The sequence below is a fragment of the Acomys minous genome (assembly GCF_964271855.1).
Source record: "Acomys minous genome assembly, chromosome: 1".
Classification (NCBI taxonomy): domain Eukaryota; kingdom Metazoa; phylum Chordata; class Mammalia; order Rodentia; family Muridae; genus Acomys; species Acomys minous.
The window spans coordinates 73,363,211-73,385,772 of NC_140483.1; the positions used below are offsets into that span (position 1 = coordinate 73,363,211).

The 22,562-nt window shown below is 38.1% G+C and overlaps 1 protein-coding gene across 1 annotated transcript in view; it reads left to right on the plus strand.

Moving 5' to 3' along the window:
- CNTNAP5 (contactin associated protein family member 5) overlaps window positions 1-22,562 on the plus strand; it is an 893,510-nt gene that overhangs the window by 449,006 nt on the left and 421,942 nt on the right. The window contains exon 8 of the mRNA XM_084797079.1: window positions 1,719-1,983. Within this exon, the coding sequence (XP_084653205.1) occupies window positions 1,719-1,983 (265 nt within the window). The remainder of the gene's footprint in view (window positions 1-1,718; window positions 1,984-22,562) is intronic.

Genomic DNA, 22,562 nt, shown 5'->3' on the forward strand with positions numbered 1-22,562 from the left:
AGCATTTGTCTTTCTCTGTTTCCTGACTATGAACTCAATGTGACCAGCTGCCTCAAGCTCCTGTGATTATGTCTATCTCACCAGATCCTATGTCTTTCTTGCCATGGTGTACTGTATCCCCTTGAACTGTGAACTTGAATAAACTCTTTCTCCTTTCAGTTGCTTGTTGTCAGGTGATTGATCATAGAAAATATATAAGAGTGAGTGTGGAGGTATTGTCAGTCTGTAAAGAAAAGGATGTTTCTTCTACAGTATCAGTTTTCTGTAGTAGTACATGACCTGTGTGTGTGTCTTTCCTGGAAAGTGTTGCTAAGGGTTAAACTACTGCCTTTCTGACCAGTACTAAGCATCTCTTTCTGACATTTGGAAATTGAATGGAGGCAGCTGTTCTGGATAGCATACCCAGCTGAGGAGCCCTTCCTGGTTTTCAGGAGTGGTGGTTGCTTGGAAAGAAGACTCAGGGGACTTAAGCCCTATTATACAAAAGCTGGCTATGGAATAATGCATCTGAAGGGGATGTGATCTGTTGCATTATTGGATGAGATTTACAGAGGGGTACTCCTTGCTGCAGAGATTAATTTCAGAGCCTAAAAAATCTAGCTAGTGCAAATGAAGATAAGACCTGGTTGAACGTGGAGTCTGTTATCTGCACAGCAAATGACTTTCATGAAGGAACCTTTCTACACTGTTTAAACAGTAGTCCAGCCTTTCTTCTATTCTCCTCTATAGAAACACCTAATATGTGGTGTTGAACATATAAATTCATTCTTTAATTTACTAAAACTTTCTGATAAGGAACTTATTTTATGGGTCTTGCATATACAAGGATCCACTTCATACCCTCTTATGCAAAGAGTAATATGCTTACCCTTTCTCTACTTTAATCAAAAACGGGTTCTTTTGTTTTGTTTTGTTTTCTCATGTAGCCTAAGGTGGTCTCAAACTCATTAAGTTGCCAAGGGTGACACTATACTTCTGATCCTCCTGTCTCTACCCTCTGAGGGCTGACATTAGTAGTGTGTACCACCAAGTCCAGTTAATACTCTGATGGAGATTTATTAGTGGCTTTGTGTATGCTGGACAAGCATTAAACCACCTGAGCTACATCCTCAACTATTATAATATACTCTGATTATTCCTATTCCCCTAGGTTCCGCTTTCTTCTGTATTTTCTACCCACATAACTGCAAAATTTCATACTAAATTTAAAATGTAGCCCACATTACTTTAGTGACATTCTCTGTTTTTGTTTTTCTTTTTCTTTCCTTTTTGTTTTCCACATAATTTTTTTTTCCTAAGGAACCAGGATCTGTCTTTTCTTAGAAGATTTTTTATTGTAACAGTACTTCCCTATTGTATTGCTTTCAATGCTATTCCAGATCTTGGCACATAGGTGACTCACCATATGGGTTTTCCTATGAAGTTAATGTAATTAATAACTTTGGCTCCCTATAAAATGTTGACTTTTCCTCACCCCTCTGCTGAGTATCTCAGACAGCTTTTACAGATAGCATTGGGATCTGAAAACATGAACATCAGCAGTCTTGTGAGTCAGTCTGAACAATGCTGACATATTTTTCCCTATAAGATCATGAAGCTTAACATAGAATGATCCTAAAATTAAGGTCAGCGCTGAGTGGCTGACTGTCAGATTTCAGAATAAAAAAAAAAAAACCAACAACCCGCTTTTATATGTTTGCTTCTTTATTGTTTTTCAGGGCAATATCAGTTTTTCCTGCTCAGAACCACAAATTGTCCCCATCACATTTGTCAACTCCAAGAGTAGTTATTTGCTACTATCCGGCACCCCTCAAATTGATGGGCTGTCAGTGAGTTTCCAGTTTCGAACATGGAATGAAGATGGACTGCTTCTGTCCACAGAGCTGTCTGAAGGCTCAGGGACCCTGCTGCTCATCCTGGAGGGAGGGACACTGAGGCTCCTGATTAAGAAACTTTCAGGACATGGAACTGAAATCCTTACAGGTACAGTCATTGGTGACTTCCTTTGTTGCCCCTTCCTTCTTCTTCCCTTCCTTCCCTTACCTCTCTGCCTTGTTTTCTTCTCCCCATCCTCTTCTGCCCTCCCATTACCTTCCTCCTTTGCTTTCTGCACTCCTCTTCTCTTCTTCTTTTGTTTGTTTATAATGCTTTCTTCTTTATTTAAGTCAACCAAAGTTAAGTTTCTGTCTAAAAGGTACAAAATCGTACACAAAAATGAAGGGTGGCACAGTGGTGGAAAATATACTATAAATCTGAAGGAGTTTGCCCTCTTTCACATGCACTAATTAGATACAGAAAAAAGTGAAGTCTGAGTTTGCCATGAGTACTTCAATCTGAGGAAGTCCCCCTCAGTCACAGTCATAGGGGAGGGTAGGAAGGAGAAAATGGGAGGGAGGAATGGGAGGATACAAGGGAGGGGATAACCACTGAGATGTAATATGAATAAATTAATAAAATAAAATAAAACCATATTTTATTAATTTATTCATATTACATCTCAATTGTTAGCCCATCCCTTGAATCCTCTCATTCCTCCCTCCCTCCCATTTCCACTTACTCCCCTCTCCTATGACTGTTACTGAAAAGGTCCACCTCACCCTATATATGCTCATAGAGTATCAAGTCTCTTCTGGGAGCCTGCTATCCTTCCTCTGAGTGCCACCAGGCCTCTCCATCTAGGGGACGCGGTCAAATATGGGTCACCAGAGTTTGTGTAAAAGTCAGTCCCCATTCTCCACTCAAATGTGGAGAATGTCCTGTCCATTGGCTAGAACTTGGTAAGAGTTTGAAGTTTACTGCATGTATTGTCCTTGGCTTCTGCCATAGTTTGAGCAGAACCCCTGGGCCCAGATACACCCATTATAATGTTCTACTTATAGGTTTCTAGGACATTCTATATCCTTCTATTTCCCCATTCTCCATTGCTTCTCTTACCTAGAGTCCTAATAGAAACTTTTCCCCTCTGTCCCACTGTAGTGGTATGTGAAGACTTTCATGGAACATACCCCTTGTGCTAGTGTCCAGATATAAGTGATAACATACGATTTGACTCTTTCTGTTTCTGGGTTAACTCACTCATGATGATCATTTCTAGTTCAATCCATTTGTCCACAAATTTCTGGAATTCCTTGCTTTCAATAGATGAGTAGTATTTCATAGTATAAATGTATCACAGTTTCTTTATCCATTCTTCTACTGAGGGACAATTAGGTTGAGCACATGTCCTTGTTGTGTGCTGGAGCATCTTCTGGGTTTATTCCAAGGAGTGGAATATCCGGGTCTTGAGGAAGCCCTATCCCCAATTTCCTGAGAAAACTCTAGATAGATTTCCAAAGTGGATGTACAAGTATGCATTCCCACCAGCAATGAAGGAGTGTTCCTCTCTCTCCATATCCTCGCCAGCTTGTGGTATCACTTGAGTTTTTGATCTTAGTCATTTATGATGGGTGTAAAATGGAACCTCAGAGTTGTTTTGGTTTGCATTTCCCTGAGGATTAAGGATGTTGAACATTCCTTTAAGTTTTTCTCAGCCATTTACTATTCCTCTGTTGAGAATTCTCTGTTTAGTTCTGAGCTCCATTTCTCAATTGAGTTATTTGGTTTTGTGGTGTTTAATTTCTTGAGTTATTTATATATTTTGGATATTAGCCTTTTGTCAGATGTAGGGTTGGTGAAGATCTTCTCCCAGTCTGTAGGCGATCACTTTGTTCTGTTGACAGTGTCCCTTGCCTTGCAGAAGCTTCTCAACCTCATGAAGTAACATTTATTAATTGTTGACCTTAAGGCTTGGGCTGTTGGTGTTATTTTCAGGAAGTTGTCTCCCATGCCAATGTGTTCCATGCTCTTCACCACTTTTTCTTCTAACCATTTTAGTGTCTCTGGTTTTATGTTGAGGTCTTTGGTCCACTTGGACTTGAATTTTGTGCATAGTGACAAATATGGGTATAATTGCATTTTTTTAACATGTAGACATCTGATTAGATCAGCACCATTTGTTGAAGATGCTATCCTTTTTCCATTGAATAGATTTGCCTTTTTTTTGTCAAAAATCAAGGGAACATATGTGTATAGATTCATTTCGGGTTCTTCTATTGGATTCCACTGATTATGCAGCCTATTGCTATGTCAGTATCATGCTTTTTATTTACTGTTGCTTTATAGTATAACTTGAGATCAGGTACGGAGATTCCTCTGAAGGATCTTCTATTATACAAGATTATTTTAGCTATTCTGGGATTTTTATTTTTTCCATATGAAGTTGAGAATTGAAGTTTTGATGTCTTTTACAATTGTATAGGTATTTTGATATGGATTGAATTGAATCTGTAAATTGCTTTTGGTAAGATGGCCATTTTTCCTATGTTAATTCTCCCAATCCTTGATCAAGGAACATCATTCTATCATCTTATGTCGTCTTCAATCTCTTTCTTCAGAGTTTTGTAATTTTTTCAAACAAGTCTTTCACTTGCTTGGTTAGAATAAGACCCAAATATTTTATATTGCTTGTGGCTAATGTGATGGGTGTAGGTTTCCTAATTTCTTCCTCTGCATGAGTGTCATTTTTATATAAGAAGGCTAATGAATTTTTTTAGTTAATTTTGTATGCAACCATTTTGCTGAAGATGTTTATCAGCTGTAGTAGTTCTTTGGTAGAAATTTGGGGATCACTTATCTACACTATCATATCTTCTGCAAATAGGGATAATTTCAGTTCCTCCTTTCCCATTTGGATCCCCTTGATCTCCTTTGGTTGCATTATTGCTCTGACCAGAACTCCAGTACTATATTGAAGAGATATGGAAAGAGTGGGCAGCCTTGCCTTGTCCCAAATTTTATAGGAATTTCTTTGAGTATCTCACCATTTAATTTGATTTTGGATATTGGCTTGCTGTATATAGCCTTTATTATGTTGAGGTATGTGCCTTGTATCCCTGATCTCTCCAAATTTTTTTTCAAAATTTTAAACATGAATGAGTGTTGGTTTTATTGAATGCTTTCTCTGCATCTAAGGAGATTATCATGTGGTTTTTTATTTTCAATTTGTTTATATGGTGGATTACATTGATGGATTTTTGTATATTAAAGCATCCTCGTATGCCTGGAATGAAACCTACCCAGTCATGGTGAATGATATCTTTGATATATTCTTGTATTCATTTTGCAATGATTTTACTGAGTATTTTTGGATCAAAGTTCATAGGAGAAATTGGTCTGAAATTCTCTTTCTTTGTTGGGTCTTTGTGAAGTTTAGGTATCAATGTGACTATGGCCTCATAGAATTAATTTGGTAATGTTCCATCTATTTCTATCTTTTGGAGTAGCTTGAAGAGTATTGGTATTAGCACATCCTTGAAGGTCTGGTAGAATTCTGCACTGATACTATCTGGCCCTGGTTTTTCTTTTTTTTTCTTTTTTTTTTTTTTTTGGTTCGGAGACTCTCACTGTTTGCTTCTATTTGTATAGGGGAAATGGGACTATTTAGCTTGTTTATCTGTTCTTCACTCAATTTTGGCAGGTGGTATTGATTAAGAAAATCATCTATTTACCTTAGATTTTGAAATTTTGTGGCATATATGCCTTTGAAGTATCATCTTATAATTTTTTGTATTTTTTCAGTGTCTATTGTTATGTCTCCCTTTTCATTTCTGATTTTGTTATTTGGACACTGCCTGTCTGCCTTTAGTTAGTTTGGTTAATGGTTTGTCTATCTTTTTGGTTTTCTCAAAGAACCAGTTCTTGGTTTTGTTGATTCTTTGGACTGTTCTCTTTCTTTCTGATTTATTAATTTCAGCCTTGAGTTTGATTATTTCCAGGTGTCTACTCCTCTTGGATGTTTCTGCTTCTTTTTTCTGGAGCTTCTAGCTGTGTCATTAAGTTGCTTATGTGGGATGTTTCCAGTTTATTTTTTTCAAATTTATTTTTAAAGTCACTTAGTGCTATGAGTTTTCCTCTTAGCACTGCTTTCAATGTTGCCCACAAATTTGCATATGTTGTTCCTTCATTTTCATTGAATTTCAGGAAGTCTTCAATTTATTTCTTCCCTGACCCAGGTGTCATCAAGCAGAGAGTTTAGTTTCCATGTGTGTGTAGGTTTTTTTATATTTCTGTTGTTGTGTTCTGTTGAAGTGAAGCCTAAGACCATGGTGATATGATATGATACAAGGTATTATTTCAATCCTCTTGTATCTGTTGAGGCTTGCTTTGTGACCTACTGTGTGATCAATTATGGAAAAGGTTCCATGGGTTGCAAAGAAGAAGGTATATTCCTTTTTGTTTGGGTGAAAGGTTCTATAGATATCTGTTAGATCCATTTGATTCATGGATTTCGTCAATGATGTTATTTCTTGGCTTGGTTTCTGTTTTAATGACCTATCCTTCAGTGAGAGAGAGGAGTGTTGAAGTCTCTCACTAGAATTTTGTGGGGACTGATATGTGGTTTAAGCTTCATTAATAGACCTTTTATAAATGTGGGTGCCCTTGTATTGGGAGCATAGATGTTCAGAATTGTGATGTCATCTAGCTTGACTTTACCTTTGATGAGTATGAAACATCCTTCCTCATCCCTTTTGATTAATTTTGTTGAAAGTCTATTTTATTAGATATTAAAATGACTATGCCTGCATGCTTCTTGTGACCATTTGCTTGGAAAACTTTTTTGCCAGCCTTTGATCCTGAGGTAATGTGTATCTTTATGGGTGAGACGTGTGAGATGCATTCTTGAATGCATAAGAATGTTGGATCATTTTTATTTATCCATTCAGTTAGTCTTTGTCTTTTTATTAGAGAATAGAGACTATTGATGTTGAGAGATGTTAATGACCAGTGACTGTTAAGAGTCTTAATTTTGATGTTGGACCAGGAAAGCATTTGTGTGGTTGTGTTTTTTGATGGTGTAGTTTTCTATTTCCTGTGTAGTTTCGGTTGTAGCTTGTCCTTTTGGGGTGGAGTTTTCCTTCCAGTATCTTCTGTAAAGCAGGATTTGTGGATAGGTACTGTTTGAATTTATTTTTGCCATGGAATATTTTGTTTTCTACCTCAATGGTTATCGATAGTTTTGCTGTTAAAGTAGTCTGGCATGGCATTTGTGGTCTCTTAGGGTTTGCAGGACCTCTGTTCAGGCCCTTCTGGCTTTTATGGTCTCTCCTGAGAAGTCGTGTGTAATTCTGATAGGCTTGCCATTAAATGTTATTTGGCCCTTTTCCCTTGCAGCTTTTAATATTTTTTATTCTGTATATTTCTTTGTTCTTTGTTTTGTGTTTTAATCATTATGTGATGGGAAGTTTTTCTTTTCTGGTCTATTCTATTTGGTCTTCTGCATGCCTCTTCTTTGTTTATAGGAATCTCTTTCTTTAGATTGGGGAAGTTTTCTTCTATGATTTTGTTGAGAATATTTTCTGGGCCTTGGAGTCTGGCATCCTCTTTTTCTTCAATGCCAATTATCCTCAAATTTCTTTTTTTCATGGTGTCCTTGATTTCTTGGGTGGTTTGTGTCACGATTTTTGCATATTTAGTGTTTTCTTTAATGATTGCTTCAAGATCTATGACTGTATCTTCTAGACCTGAGATTCACTCCTCCATCTTTTGGATTCTGTTAGAAAGGCTCACCTCTGTGTTGCTTGCCTTCCTCTCTGAGCTCTCACATTCCTCTTTTTCTTCTGTCTATGTGTTTATCATTGAATCCATTTTCATCTTCAGATCTTGAACTGTTTTATTGATTTCTGTCATTTAATTGTATATTCCTGAGTTTCTTCCATTGCCTCTTTATAGGCCTTCAGAGCGTGAGCAGTTTTATTGATTTCCTTAATCTCATTGTTTCTATTTTCCTGAAATTTTTCAAGTGCCTCTCAATAGGCCTCTTTTATGTCTTCCACTTCTTTGGCTGCATCTTCCTGCATTTCATTATGAATTGTATTTGTTTCCTCCATTATCTTCCTTGTTACTAATGATTTGAAGTCATTTTATGTATTTCCGTTGTGTTTGTGTTCTCTGTGTTATTTTCTTTGAGATAGCTGGGATCTGGAGATACCATATTTTTTGTTTTGTTTTGTTTTGGTTTGGTTTTTTCTGCATATGATTTTATGCTGTCCTTTAGTCATCTTGCCATCTATGTTTTTGGGAGGTGGCTTCTGGAGTTGGGTAGAGGGAGTCTGAGGATAGATTCACCTGTTTTCTCGTGATTTTCTGAGGCCAGAAGCTCTGATGCTTCACTGTTCTGGATTTCAGGAGGCCAGCCCCATAGTTTGGGTCTCTCACAGACAGTGATCTCTAGCTCCTCTGTCCTGTGGTTCCTGTAATTGTCCTAGGTATCAGAATGCATGCTGAGTCAGGCTAAAGTGTCCAGAGACTTCTGGGTCCCCTTGTAGCACCAGAGCTCTCCAGGGAGTGAATCAGGTCAGGAGGAGGCAGTCTGATGGCCACTCTACTTCCTGTCTCCCTGAGAGTTCCTTGGTCCCAGAGCTCTGAGGCTCTACTGGTGTGTGGTTCCCAGTAGTTTTTCAGGACCCAGACTGCTTGCAGAATCCAGGTTAGTGACACGGGACCCAAACCACACACATACTGAGTCCAGTTAGCATCTATAGACCCAACCTGAGTGTTGAGTCCAGTTCTCGTCTCTGGAACCAAACGGGTCTCCTTCGCACATAGTCCAGTTAGCACTGAGTACAACCAGGGTCTTGGGCCCAAACCACACACTTAGTTCGCCAAGTTCATCTAGAATCTCAGCACCTGGACCACATGCCGAGCTCAGCCAGAGTCTCTGGGCCCAAACTGCCCAGCAAGTTCAGCTAGGATCTTGGGCCCAAACTGTGCGCCAAATTCAGCTAGCATCTCAGGAAACGTTACAGAAATTACATTAGAGAAATGTCTCCAGAATCACAAGTTTTAAAAGGACAGAGCTGTGAGTTTATTTAGAATTTGTCTGGCTTTCATGTCATATTTCTACAAGATCATGGGAGGATTTTTGTTACGGGACCCAAGTTTTATTTCATATTAATTGGTGAGCTTTACGAATTGTATTTCTTGAATACATTTCAAAGGTTTTAGGTGTATACTGATATGTATGGCTTCAGGACATAAGGAAACTTTTCTAAACAGTCTTAACTTGGGTGAAGTGTGGAAAAGAGTTGTGTGTATTTGTGTATGTGTTGTATGTTGTATATACTTCATTTGTGTGGATATGTGCACAATGAAGACAGAATGGAAAAACAACAAGTTCTCAAAATCATTAAGTTGTCTCCAGCCTACAGAGTCACTCCATTCTTTTCTCCTCCCTCTCTCTCCCTTCCTCCCCTCTCTTTTTTCATTCTTCTATCTCTCTCTCTTCATCCTCTTTCTTTCTTTCTTTCTTTCTTTCTTTCTTTCTTTCTTCTCCTCCTCCACCTTCTTCTTCTTCTGGTTTTTCAAAATAGGGTTTCTCTGTATAGCCCTGGATGACCTGGAACTCACTGCATAGATCAGTCTGGCCTCAAGTTCAGAGATCCACCTGCCTCTGCCTTCCAAGTGCTTGGAATAAATGTATGTACTATCTCTGCTCAGTTACAAGCAGGAGCTCTTAAGTGTGGGAGAGAAGTAACTTTTCCCTATTTCTTCATTGGCTATCTTATGAATAGCTCGTTACTATCAAGTAGTGCTATGTATTTTTAGATGGCAAGTACTAAGTGAGATTGGCCAATGTGCATAGTGTGGGGCTGTGGTATATAGATCAGCCAACAAACTATGTAAAATATGTGAAGATAAATAATCCAAGTGAAGTCTTCCATTTCCATGCTATTAATCATATTTCAACACATGTTTTACTACATCATTCTCTAATTACATGACATTCTTCTCCCATTGGTAAGTGAATCTTATTATTCAAATATACTAAAAAGAACTAAGTTAAATATTAAAGAATATAATATATTAGTCACAACTTGGTTCGACCATGGGAAAGCCTCAAGTTTGTAAATTGTTGGGCCGTTTACATAAGGAGACTGCTGGAGGTCATTCAATATCCTACACTATCAATCCCCACCTTCTTCTCTTAAAATAGGGCCTCTTACTGCAACTTCAAGAAATAATTTATTTCAGCTCTCATTTTGAAGCCATAGTCCTGGTTGCTGAAGGTTGAGGTAACTGTTGGGTCACATGGCATCTGCAGTCCAGAGACACAGAGGGATGAATGATTAGTTTCTCCTTTTGACTCCAGCCAGTGGAATGGTGTACCCACACAGACCATGGGCCTCCCTGCCTCATCTAACTCAGTGTATAAACTCTATCATACACATTCCCAGAGTTGGTTCTACATCCTGTCAAATTTTTAAAAATAATAACAATGACAACACCTCAAATAGAAGCCATGGCCTTTTAGTAACCTAATCCTAGGCATAGCTACTTCTGCCCTTTTATGTTCATTAATTCCAAGAAATGAGGCTGGCTCATGTGTAAGTGTATTAATTCAAAAAGTGTATCTCAATAAAGATGTGTAAACCACTAGAGATCAGCTGTGCATCTATTACAGGAATGGCAGAAAAAAAGATCACTTTTCAAACTACAGAGACATATCAGAAAGAAAAATGTTTGCATCTGAAGCACAAGGGCCTGTGTGTGATCCCAAGATATCATAAAAAGCTGGCCATGGTGACATAGACTTATGAGCTCAGCCTGGGGTGGTTGGGGACATATGTATCCCTGGATCTGGTGATCCAGCTAGCCTAGCTTAATCAGTAAGCACCAGTCAAGGCAGAGCTATTGTCTCAGAGGAGGTAGACTACGTGCCTTAGGGGGAAACTTAGGGCTGTCTTCTGTGTTCTATGTATGTGAACACATATACATGGGGACCCTTTCTTCTCACAAACACACACAGAAAGAGCCATAAAAGTTCCTTATAAAACTATGATAGCCATTATTGATAAAATATACCTGAAACATTTAGGGTAGGGTTGAGAGGCTGATTGATATATGACCATTCCCTCCATACTGCATCAGAATCTATAGCTACAAGGGTCCCTATATTAGTCAGGGTTCCCAATTTGCTTCTTGGTCATGGTATTTTGTGACAGCAATAAAATCACTGACTATTACAGTCCCATTCAATAGGGTTGTAAAAGCTGTGAGGAGATCTGTGTAGTCAGGGGAGTTTTCTAATATTTATTATATTCCCACTAATAGAGGTGAGTTAATTATTTTGAATGTTAATATTTTTCATGTTCACAGTTATAAAATTTAAACCACGATCCTCCTTATTTGGAGAATATAAATGTGAGCTGGCACTGAGCTATCTCTCACTAATTGGTAAGATGTTTGAGCACAGAGATTTGTAGACCTTGGGTCACAAATGCAATTTTCTATGATACAGGCCCTGGTGAGGCTCTTTTCTAAAGAACCCAGGAGCTGCTTCTATTATTAAGCACATGCCAGTCCATTAACACATACTTTCGACTATGAGAGTGGCTGGTAAGTGCTGCCGGGTTACCTAGCTCTAAGGAAGAAAAAATAATATATCATTGCAGATATGTCTGTAAATTGCTGGAACAAGTGGAAGGAAGTTAAATGAATAGCTGCATAGCCAAATGAGTGAAGCTTGTGTCAGAAGCCTAGTCTATAAATTATTTCCCCAAGAGGATTTTTGATATTTTATTAAATTTGAATTGCTTAATGTGTCTTTCAACTGGACTAAATATTTTTTGGTTCTCATATTTTTCTACCAAGAAAGCATGAGAGGACACTGAAAAAGCCAAAACAAATACTATTTTTTCCTTAAAATTCAAAACAAACATTTTTTAAAAATAACTGAGAACTCACTGGCTGCCTGAAAGGAAAATAATATATAATCAAATGGCAAGTGTTTCAGTAGCCATTGTGTAGTGAGTGTGTGTGTGTGTGTGTGTGTGTGTGTGTGTGTGTGTGTACATGGGGAGTGGTATATTGTATGCTTCTATGTTGTAGGGTTACATGTGCCCTTCCTTATTCACAGAGGAAAGAGAGGGAAGTAAGGTACTTGCTTTGTCACTTTTTGCTTTACACCTTCAAGAGAGGGTCTCTCACTAAACCTGGAACTATGCTGGTAGCCACCAAGTCCTAGGATCCTCTTGTCTCAACCTTTCACATTGTTAGGGTTATAGGCCCCATGAAGCTGCACCTGGCTTTTGATGTACTGGAGGTTATGATTCAAGCTGTCATGCTTGCTCAGCCTTCTTATCTAATGAATGGTCTTTTCAGAAAGCTTTAAGGACCAGCTAGTCTGCCCTTGGAAGTCTTGTATCCTATAGAGTATGACACTGTTTCTTTATTGCTCAGCATGTTCAGAATTCAAAGAGTTGCCTATGACTAGGTCAGGGTTTCTTATTTCTCTATCAGGATGTGAAGTTGATCCTTGTGGAAAGGATTGACTATCATTATACATCCAACTTTTCCTACAAAGTCACTGCAGATCAAAGGTATTTGGAATCTTTTGCACTAAAGTGAGAGAAAAATTTACAAAGTACATACAATTCCCACAGAGAAAGAATTTGCATTTTATTGTTTTGGGTGATGGATTTTGATAAAGATAAAGGATGGCAGTAGAATGCCTGCTTTGTATTTTTCTTTGTCTTTTGTCTTGAAATACTCATACGTGTGAGTATAAAGAGCTATAAAGTATCCCATTTCTCAGTCAAGGAGTTGAGGCAGGATCCAGTGAGCATTGCACAGGACCTGTTGCTCAGGCTAGAACTCATCACAAAGATCAATAGTGAAAAATGTCATCAAACTTCACAATAGGATCATTTTAAGACATGCACACATAGAAGAAAAAAGTATGAATTAGATGATGAACTAAAGGGACCAAGATGTCATTCATCTTAAGGCCTTTCATTTAGATTGTAATATGTAATTTTTGATGATTTCCTTGAAAATATGCAATGGATTTGGTCTATTTTTCATATGTCCTTGTAGAAACAGCTACAAAGAGCTTTAGTGATACCAGACCATGTTCTCTGTGGGTCACAGTTTCATTCTTGTTGGTGTGATTAAAAAAAAAAAAACTCCAAAAAAAAAAAAAAAAAAAAAAGGAATATAGGGAGCAATGCTTATTTTGCTGCACAGTTTCAGAGTACATTCCCTCAAGGTGGAAAAAGCATGGCAGCAGGGGATTGATGGAGATGTTCCCATTGCATCCACTGTTAGAAAGCAGAGAGCTGAGTGCTTGTTTGTGGTTAGCTCTCTTTCTCTTTTATACAGTTCAGGATCCCAAGTAAAGCAATGATGTCATAAACATGGAAGGATCTTCCTATATAATCAAGGTAACATCCCTCAGGCATATACAGAGGCTAACCTACCCAACATGTCCTTCCCAGGTGTGCCTGGAAGTTTGCCTCTGACTTGATTTTAGATCCTGACATGTTGACAATTAATACCATGCACTTGCTCTTGACAAAAAAGGACAGTGACTTCAACTAGGACAAGGATACCTTTAGACTTGAACTTGTTTTTTACTGTTATTACTTAAATAACACATGTAAAGAATACTCTGAATTATTTCAAAGCTTGAGGGACAGACTTCAATGGGATAATAAGAAACATGCTATTTTGGATCTAAAGTTGTAAATCTCATTCCCAAATATTTTTCCTTAGGCTCATTCTAGGTTTAGGTAGACTTTATTAAATACATTTGTAGTCTATATTAATTGAGATTGTTATTTGTTATCATAATATGTACATATTAAAGTATCAATACAGTTTCTCTGTTAAACATACATATTTATTTTATTACACATAAGTTAAACAAACTGCATACAGCAGGGATGACCATGAGACAATCATGGGTTATACAAATGTTACATTCATAGCGATTTGGCTATTTGTATTTGTCAAAATTGAAATAAACATCTTTCCTATCTTTTTGGGTCTAAATTTCTGCATGAAATTCAATATCTTTCATATCTCATCTCTATTAATTAAATCCTTTATCTTGATCCAAGAAGATTTTATCCTCTAACCAACTAAACTTATTGTAAAACTAAACTATCTTGTCTTCAACCACCCTCAGAGACTTGAGAAGGAATAAGACTTTAATGTCTGAGTGAATTGGTAGTGCAGGTTAGCAGCTTCCAAGATGAAAAATGACTGAGACTGTTTATTGCCTGAATAGTCACCCAACAGTCTATAATGTTGGAGCCTTATCTTTGGCCTTCTAGCCCAAATCTGCCAGACTTATTCGCTAGGCAGGAACTATTGAGGACTTGCTTATTCTGTCTTGCCCGAGTTCAGCTGTCCCCTCTGCCTGGATTTAAGCTTGCCCATTTTAAAGTAGAATTCTGTCTATGGCAAAAATGAGGATATTTTGCCCAGGAGCTTGTTTGCCACATATGAAGCCCACTCCATAAGGAGGTTCTTTGAGAACTTTGTACATGACATGTGTTATGCGAGCATCACTCATGTAGTGTATGGATATGGATATCATGAATGGGCATATATTAAGTAGTGTCTCTTATATTGCCCATCACCTTGGAATTTTGAGGAAGTGTATCTAATCTTACCTGGAGCTCACTTAATTGGTTAGACTGGCTGACAGTTAACCCTATGGCTCAGATGTCTCCATGCCACTGCGCTAGTATTATAGGCCTGGGCTTTCAAGCTCCAGATTTACATGATTTTTGGACTCTGACTACATGTCCTATGTGTTCATAGCAGACACTTGTCCACTGATCTATCAATAGGCCATCTTAGAATTTCATTATTACTAATGATTCAAAATCAGATTATCATCCGTGGCAAGCACTAAGGTGACCTGAGATTTACCTCAGCAAGGACAAATCCTTTATCATAGACTTTGCCACCTTCCACAGGGTCATTTCTGTTGCATACCTCTGAAGCACTGACTACATTCTGAAATTCAGAAGCAACATAGGTTCTCTACACCTTGAGTTTGAGAGAGCGCACTCAAAACATCATAGTTCAGAGTGAACTTTGCTGAATCCATTCTGGAACTGGAAAATCTGTTTAGGCAAAGCTTTTATAACTAAAAACCACTTGATCTCCTTGGGTCTGTATTTCTGACTCACTGTCTTCTACTACCCACAACCTGACACCATGGACTGTCATGCACTGTGAAGACACAGTGCCATGTGTTCCTGTAACCTCAGCACATGTTATTCCAGGGTAAAACACACTAATTTGTAGGTTTTTTCTCTCTTCTCCCATCCCCTCCCCTTTCCTTCTCTACACCACCCTCCACTCCTCTACATTTTTTATTCTTCTTTCTTTTTTATTTTCTTTTGGTATTTTCAAGACAGAGTAGCAACGCTGTGTAGCAACGCTGTCCTAGACTCACTTTGTAGAACAGTCTGGCCTTGAACACAGAGTGATCTGCCTGCCTCTGCCTCCTGACTGCTGGGATTAAAGATGTGAGCCATCACACCCAGTTCTCTTTCTCTTTTCTATCTTTTCTTCTTCTTTTTCTTTCCTTTCCTCATCCCTGTCCTACTTATTCTTTTATTCTTCCTTTTTCTTTATTCATTTTGTATTCCCTTCACTCTTTTTTCCTCCCTCCTTCTCTTTTTTCTTTCTTTAGTCTTTTTTCTTTCTTTGTTTCTTTCTTCTGTTTGTTCTGTTTTGCAAGATGTGGTCTTGCTATATAGCTCAGCTAGCCTTGAGTTTTGTGTTTTCTTGCCTCATTTCCATGAGTGCTAGAGCTACACAGATGAACATTCTGTTAGCCTCACATTCTTTCATTTTAATCCTTCTGTGTTTATGATTCAGTGGTTATGGTGTTTTTATGTTTATGTGTTCAATGTTAGGCATTTGTGTACCATTGCACATGTATGGAGGTCAGAGGTCTATTGCATTTCAGTCCTTGTTTCTGCTGTGTTTGAAATAGTATCTTCTTATGGTCTATTGTGTATACAAGGCAAGCTGGCCCACAAGCTTCCAGAAACTTTTTATTTTTCATTCACCAATCATGTTATTATAGTGCTGGGTGTAGAGATAGTGCAATCATATCTGGATATATGAGGCCTCTGGTAAATCAGGGCTTCATACATGCCTGACATTTTCCACATTAGGTCATCTCTACAGACCCAAATTCTATTTTGAAGGCTATTTTTAAAGCTGTCAAAACTATGGTTGGGACGGAAGATAGTATTGCTTAAGTATATATGAGTACTAAGAAAACAGGATATTACATAAAAGTAAGAGAAATTCTTTGGTTAATTTTATTAACATATTTTTGAACACTAAATAATAGAAAAGAAAAATAACTCTTCTGTGCTTCCTTTTGAAGTTGTGGGGACGTCATATAATTTTTATGTTTATTATGGGACAACTCAAGGAAATAAGAATAGAACAGAAAAAAGTATATAAGCCTAGTCTTCAAAATAACTTTTATTGTAGCGCTTTTCCTTCTCCACTTAATACAGAGTCAAGATCTAGAGCTCAAGCCTTTTTGACTATGGTTCTATTGTACAGAGTTCTGATTAGCTGCATGGCCAAGGAAGTCCAGTTCTGGAGAGACCTCTATTCTCTGTCACAAAAGGGAACGGGTGTCCTCAATTTACAGGAACTTTGGCGAATTCTGTCTACAAGCCTTCAAAGAGAAAAGTAGGTCAATTCTATTCCTTAATATTTTAAGAATTTCAGCAAATCAAACATTGTCTTTGGATGTTGAACCAATCTCACTTGATGAGGAGTACCCAGTGCCAAATCCCTTAAAATAAATACAAAAGCCCTCAAGTGTAAGCGAGGTTGTACCATCTTCAGAGATCCTGATAATAGCTCTGTCTTCTTTCCTGTCTACATGAGATGTGGTCAGCTGCATCAAGCCTTTGTATTATTATAGTTAGACTAATCTCCATGTTCTAAAGGTCCTCTACCAATAAAAACGTGCTACCACTTTCAAGTACACACAATATTCTAGTATGATTTAAAGTGGTTATAATATTTTGAAACTTGACTATATTTTGGAGAATTGTGTTGAAGGCCTGGTCCCCATTGAGAGTGTTATCAAGAGTTAATAGAACCTCTAAGGGCTAAGATTCCATTCTTCTCAAACCCAACACTTTACTGTAACAGTGAGAATGATAAAATGGAACCATGCAAATTTGATAACATGCTTTTGTAACAGAGTTGCTTGTATGTACCAGAGAGGACATATGTATAACTTTGTTCATCTGTAGAGAAGTAGAGGATAATCATTTAAATATTAGTGATTTTTCTGATCATCTGCTGTTAGTTAGCTCTCTTCTGTCATGAGAAAATGGCTGAGATAAACAACGTAAAAGCTGGAAATTTCTCTTTGGCTTATGTCACACAAGATATTAGTTCATAGTTTCTACACAACAAATTCATGGATTGACCTCACAAATCTGAAAGATATGACTTTTGACAGTGAAAAGGAGGTAGTAGTGATTTTACAAAATTGTATTACATAAATTATATGTTGTATAATATGTCAAACCTAAGAAGGAGATGTATATAGTGATATTATTAATTAAGTCCTGGTCACTAATGCTAAAGGGTAGGGAGATGCCTGTACTATAAGGATAGAAGTGTTCATCCTGATTAAAAGTGGTGGCTAGATGGCTATAATGTACATCCTTCCAATTAACCATGGCTCCCCTAATATTTGTTTAATCAATTGTAGCTAGCCTCCATTTGCAAATCAAGTAAACAGAATGAGTCTAAGAACCCTGTCCTCAATTTCAAATAAATTATAATTAATGATTCAATGTTTTAGCTAAAATCATGTAGATGAGAAAATCCTATTACTGATGGCACATAAATACAGAACCAAGTGCTTTGATTATCACAGCAAGCTGACAGAGCTGTATAGAGACATTCCTGGCTATGAGCAGCTGAGATATGCAGTTACTGGATTTCAGTGTGTCTATTTTCAAATTTGTTGTTGAGATAAAGGCAACATATGGGGAGAGAGGAGTTTATTTATAACTCATAGTCAATTTTTGAGGGAAATCAAGGCAAGAATTCAAGCAGGAGCCTGAAGGAGAAACCATGGAAGAATACTACTTACTGGCAAACTCTCAGGATCAACACTTAGCACCATCTGTCCAGGGAATGGAAGTCTCCACACACACTACTCTGGATCCACCTGTGTCAATCAATAAACAAGATATTTCTCCACAGACCTACAAGCCAGCCTAATCACAGCAGCTCTCATCTGAGATGACCTTCTCAGATGACTCAGCACTGTGTCAAGTAGATAGGTAAATCCACCTAGGATACAGGCATCACGCTCAAGTTAGAAATATTTATCATCCTAGTGGTCACTGGTATATTTGTAGCTTCTCGTGTTGGCTTAATAGAAATTGATGAAATTGAATTTCTTACTTCACTTCTGATTCTCTATGTTTGCTCCAGCATGGACCTGAGAACATTAGATTATTATTTTTATTACCATTATTATTAAAGCAAAATAATTTAGTGGTCACACAAGTTATCACTTTCCTTCAGTTTCTAAGTTTTCATTTTGTACTTCACTTTCAGTTTGCTTCTCTTTAATGTGACATTTAGGAGCCTGTATTCTGCACAGGTGTCCAGATGGAGGCTGGATGAAAGTTGTTCTCCAGCAGATCCCGAGTGTCATTTGAAGGTGAAATATAGAGATACAGGTTACAGGGAAGGCACAGGAAAGACACATGATGTGAGAGGAAAGGAAGGCTTCCACTTTCCTTTTTAGAATAAATATAATTTGACCAAGCATGAATGAGGAGAAGGATATCCCAATCACAAAAGAATTGTATGATAGAAAGAAAACAAAACAAAAAACAACAATAAAAATCAGCCATGTAAGATTCCTTGAGAGTTTTGGGTAGTGGCTTGAATAGGTGTGGTTCCTATATATTCATGTGTTTGAATTCTTGGTCATAGGAGTGGCACATTAGGAGATGTGGCCTTATAGGAGGAAGTATGGTTTTGTCAGAGGAAGTGTCTCATTGTGGAGGTAAGGCATAGAGATCTTAAATGTTCAAGCTATAACCAGTGTGAAAGTACATTCAGTCTTCTCTTTGCTGTTTGTGGATCAGAACTCCAGCTTTTACAGAATCATGTTGGCCCATATGCTGTCATGCTTTCCACCATGATGATAATGAACTAAGCCTCTGAAACTGTAAGTCATTCCCAATTAAATGTTTGCCTTTATAAAAGTTGCCATGGTTATGGTGTGTATATATATATATATATATATATATATATATATATATATATATATATATATATATAAAATCCCAAGATAAGACACTTGGGGTACCTGGAGAGCAAATGTCAGAATAGGGTGGACACCGAGGAAGCAGGCCTTATAAAATTTATGGGAATCTGGGGGGATAAAATGGACTAAGTCTTGAACATAATTTTAGCATGCAGCAGTTAGAACTGGACATTTAGGTCTGTACTAGTAAAACAGCCTCAGTTTTTCCTCTCAGAAGCTCATGATGACAACACCAGATGGCCACGCTCTTATACACTGACAAAAGGCTTCCAGATCCATGGTGCCTTGAATCATGAGCCAGGTTTGTACAAGTAGGAAAGCTTGAGCATGTCAGTTATGGCAATGCAGTGTGAGAGCTTGTTGCTGGCATTTGGCAGTGGAGATTCAGCTGTTCAGACAGTCCATCAATCAACAAACACTTGGAGAGGGCATTACGTGGCCCTGTTGATGCCAAGAGAGACATGGAAACATGACTCACACTCTGACCCCCAGCCAATTTTCATTACACTGGGGACAGAAGGCTTACACAGACAAATTGTTAATTAAGAGCACAAGGCTGTAAATAACTTGACCTAAATGAATGGATCAGACAGTGAATGGTACAGACATTTATCATAAACAGCTGAAGACTGGTAAAGTCAAGGGGAAACTCTTTGTCTGGATTGTTTGTTTCTATAATTCCTTATTTAATTATTTATTGGACTCTAATGGCAGGCTCCATTATAACATTTTCACATATGTATGTACGTATTCTTTTCATGTCTACCCAATTTTTTTCTTTTGTCCCTCACGCTTCTGCTTTCTGAATGATCCTACTAGCAGGTCTCTTTTTTTTTTTTTATCATTTGCCAATATTTATTGGATAGAAGTGGGAATCCATATCCATTTCCTCATTTCAGTGCTGAAACCCCACCTGACTTGAACCTGTGTGGGTCCTTTACATGACATCACAGTCACTGTGAATTTATATGATAAGTCTTTTTTTCTCCTTTATTAATTTATTCTTGTTACATCTCAGTGGTTATCCCATCCCTTGTATCCTTCCATTCTTCCCTCCCTCACATTTTCCCCTTATTCCCCTCCCCTATGACTGTTTCTGAGGGGTATTACCTCCCCTTGTATATGTTCATAGGGTATCAAGTCTCTTCTTGGTAACCTGCTGTCCTTCTTCTGAGTGCCACCAGGTCTCCCCCTCCAGGGGACATGGTCAAAGGTGAGGGACCAGAGTATGTGAGAAAGTAATAGTCCGCTCGCCACTCTACTGTGGAAAGTGTTCTGCCCATTGGCTAGATCTGGGTAGGGGTTTAAGGTTTACCGCCTGTATTGTCCTTGGCTGGTGCCTTAGTTTGAGCGGGACCCCTGAGCCCAAATCTGCCTATCATAATGTTCTACTTGTAGGCTTCTAGGACCCTCTGGATCCTTCTACTTTGCCATTCTCCCATGCTTCTCTCATCTAGAGTCCCACTAGAATGTCCTCCCCTCTGTCTGAGATAGCATGTCTCTTTTAAGTGGAGCAATGAGCTTAATGAGGATTGATTAAAGTAACTTGTGAGGAGTTAGTCACAGAAGCTTGAGAAATGTAGAAGTGACTACACCACTAAAAACATGATATCCTCCCACCCTTTGTCACTGTTAGCTCCTAGAAGTGCTTCCAGCATCATGATAGAATGTCTGTGGCTTCACTGTTACCCAGATCTTGTGCAGGTTGATATAGTTATTTTTTAATTTTTTATTAATTTATTCTTGTTACATCTCAATGGTTATCTCATCCCTTGTATCCTCCCATTCTTCCCTCCCTCCATTTTCCCCTCCTTCCTCTCCCCTATGACTGTTCCTGAGGGAGATTTCCTCCCCCTGTATATGCTCATAGGGTATCAAGTCTCTTCTTGGTTACCTGCTATCCTTCCTCTGAGTGCCACCAAGTCTATAGTTATTTTACTATTCAACTCCCAGCCACTGTGACTGCCTGAACATTTTTTATTTAATAAAGTTAACAAACAATTCATTCATTAGATATCATCTAGTCTGTATTATTTGACTTCTTCCTACAGTCAAGAGACACCTTCCCCCTGTTCTTACAGTTTATAGTAGGATTTATGCAGATAAAATGGGTTTGCAAAGTAGGGGATGGATATGAACAATGGAGGAAGCAGAACGCTAGCAGAAATAAGCTGTGTCTTTTCAGTCTGTTCAGTGATGTACATGGCAAGGAGAATGTAGTAAAGTAACTTCATAGGAATCTCCTGCAGAGATGCATATTGGAAAATTAAAGACATATTGCAATTTGCCTCCAAAAGCAATGTAAGAAAAACAAAAGATTTCATCCTCTGGCTCCCAGTACACCTTAGCAGCATGTTCACATGCTTCCGCACTGGCTAGGTCTGATGGCATATGTCTTTAATCCTAGTGCTCAGAGGCAGAAGTAGGAAAATCATGAGCTTGAGGCTGGTCTTTACAGAAGAAAATACTAAGGAATATAGTAATCCTGTCTACTATATAAGCAAGAGTTAATAACATTTGATAATGGATAAACAAATGCTGCTCAATGGAAGGATGGCTCAGGAAATAGAGTATAATGGTCCCAGTAATCACAGTATGTTCTTTTACCATGCAATTGACATTTCAAGATTATCTTATTTATTTATTCCTGTATTTCTTCTTGGTTCTTACAAAAATTGAAAGTACCTCTACTTATACGTAATAGTAGATGATATGCCACTGTGGAAAAAATGACCAAATTGGTTTTTCTGGGGACTAAGAATTTGGAACTTACAAGTACTGCCACAGTCTATTGTGTATGTTTTACTGAGCAGGAAAGATGTTTAGAAAGATTAAGAGATATGTCTAAGTTCCTGGAAATCATAAAGGCAAAGGTTTTGAGTAAAAGTTAATGGGTAGATAAATAGACAATGGCCAATGGAAGGCTCAGGATCTATGTTCTAACATGGAATGTGTTCCTTCTGTCTCTAGGTGTGACTGATAACCTTGTCTATCCACAGTTGATCCTGATATGCCAAGACATTAATACCCTAGGCACAAATGACTATTTTTCCTTCTTCATAGAGTCATGGAGACTAGATATATTTTCTAGGCAATAAAGCATAAATCCCACCTTTAAAAACTGGAAGTAGTAGTGTGTACCATTAATCTAGGGTTAGAGAAGCAAAGACTGGTGAATCCCTAGGGCTCTCTGGCCAGCCAGCCTAGCTGACTTAGTTTGCCTAAGGCCATTGAGATACATTATCCCAGAAATCAAGGTGGAAGTAGACTCAGCAGTTAAGAGCTACTAACTACTAGCTAGCTACTAACTACTCTTGACGATGACTGTATTCAAATCCCAGCACCCACATGGTAGCTCATAGCCATCTGTAACTCCAGTACAACA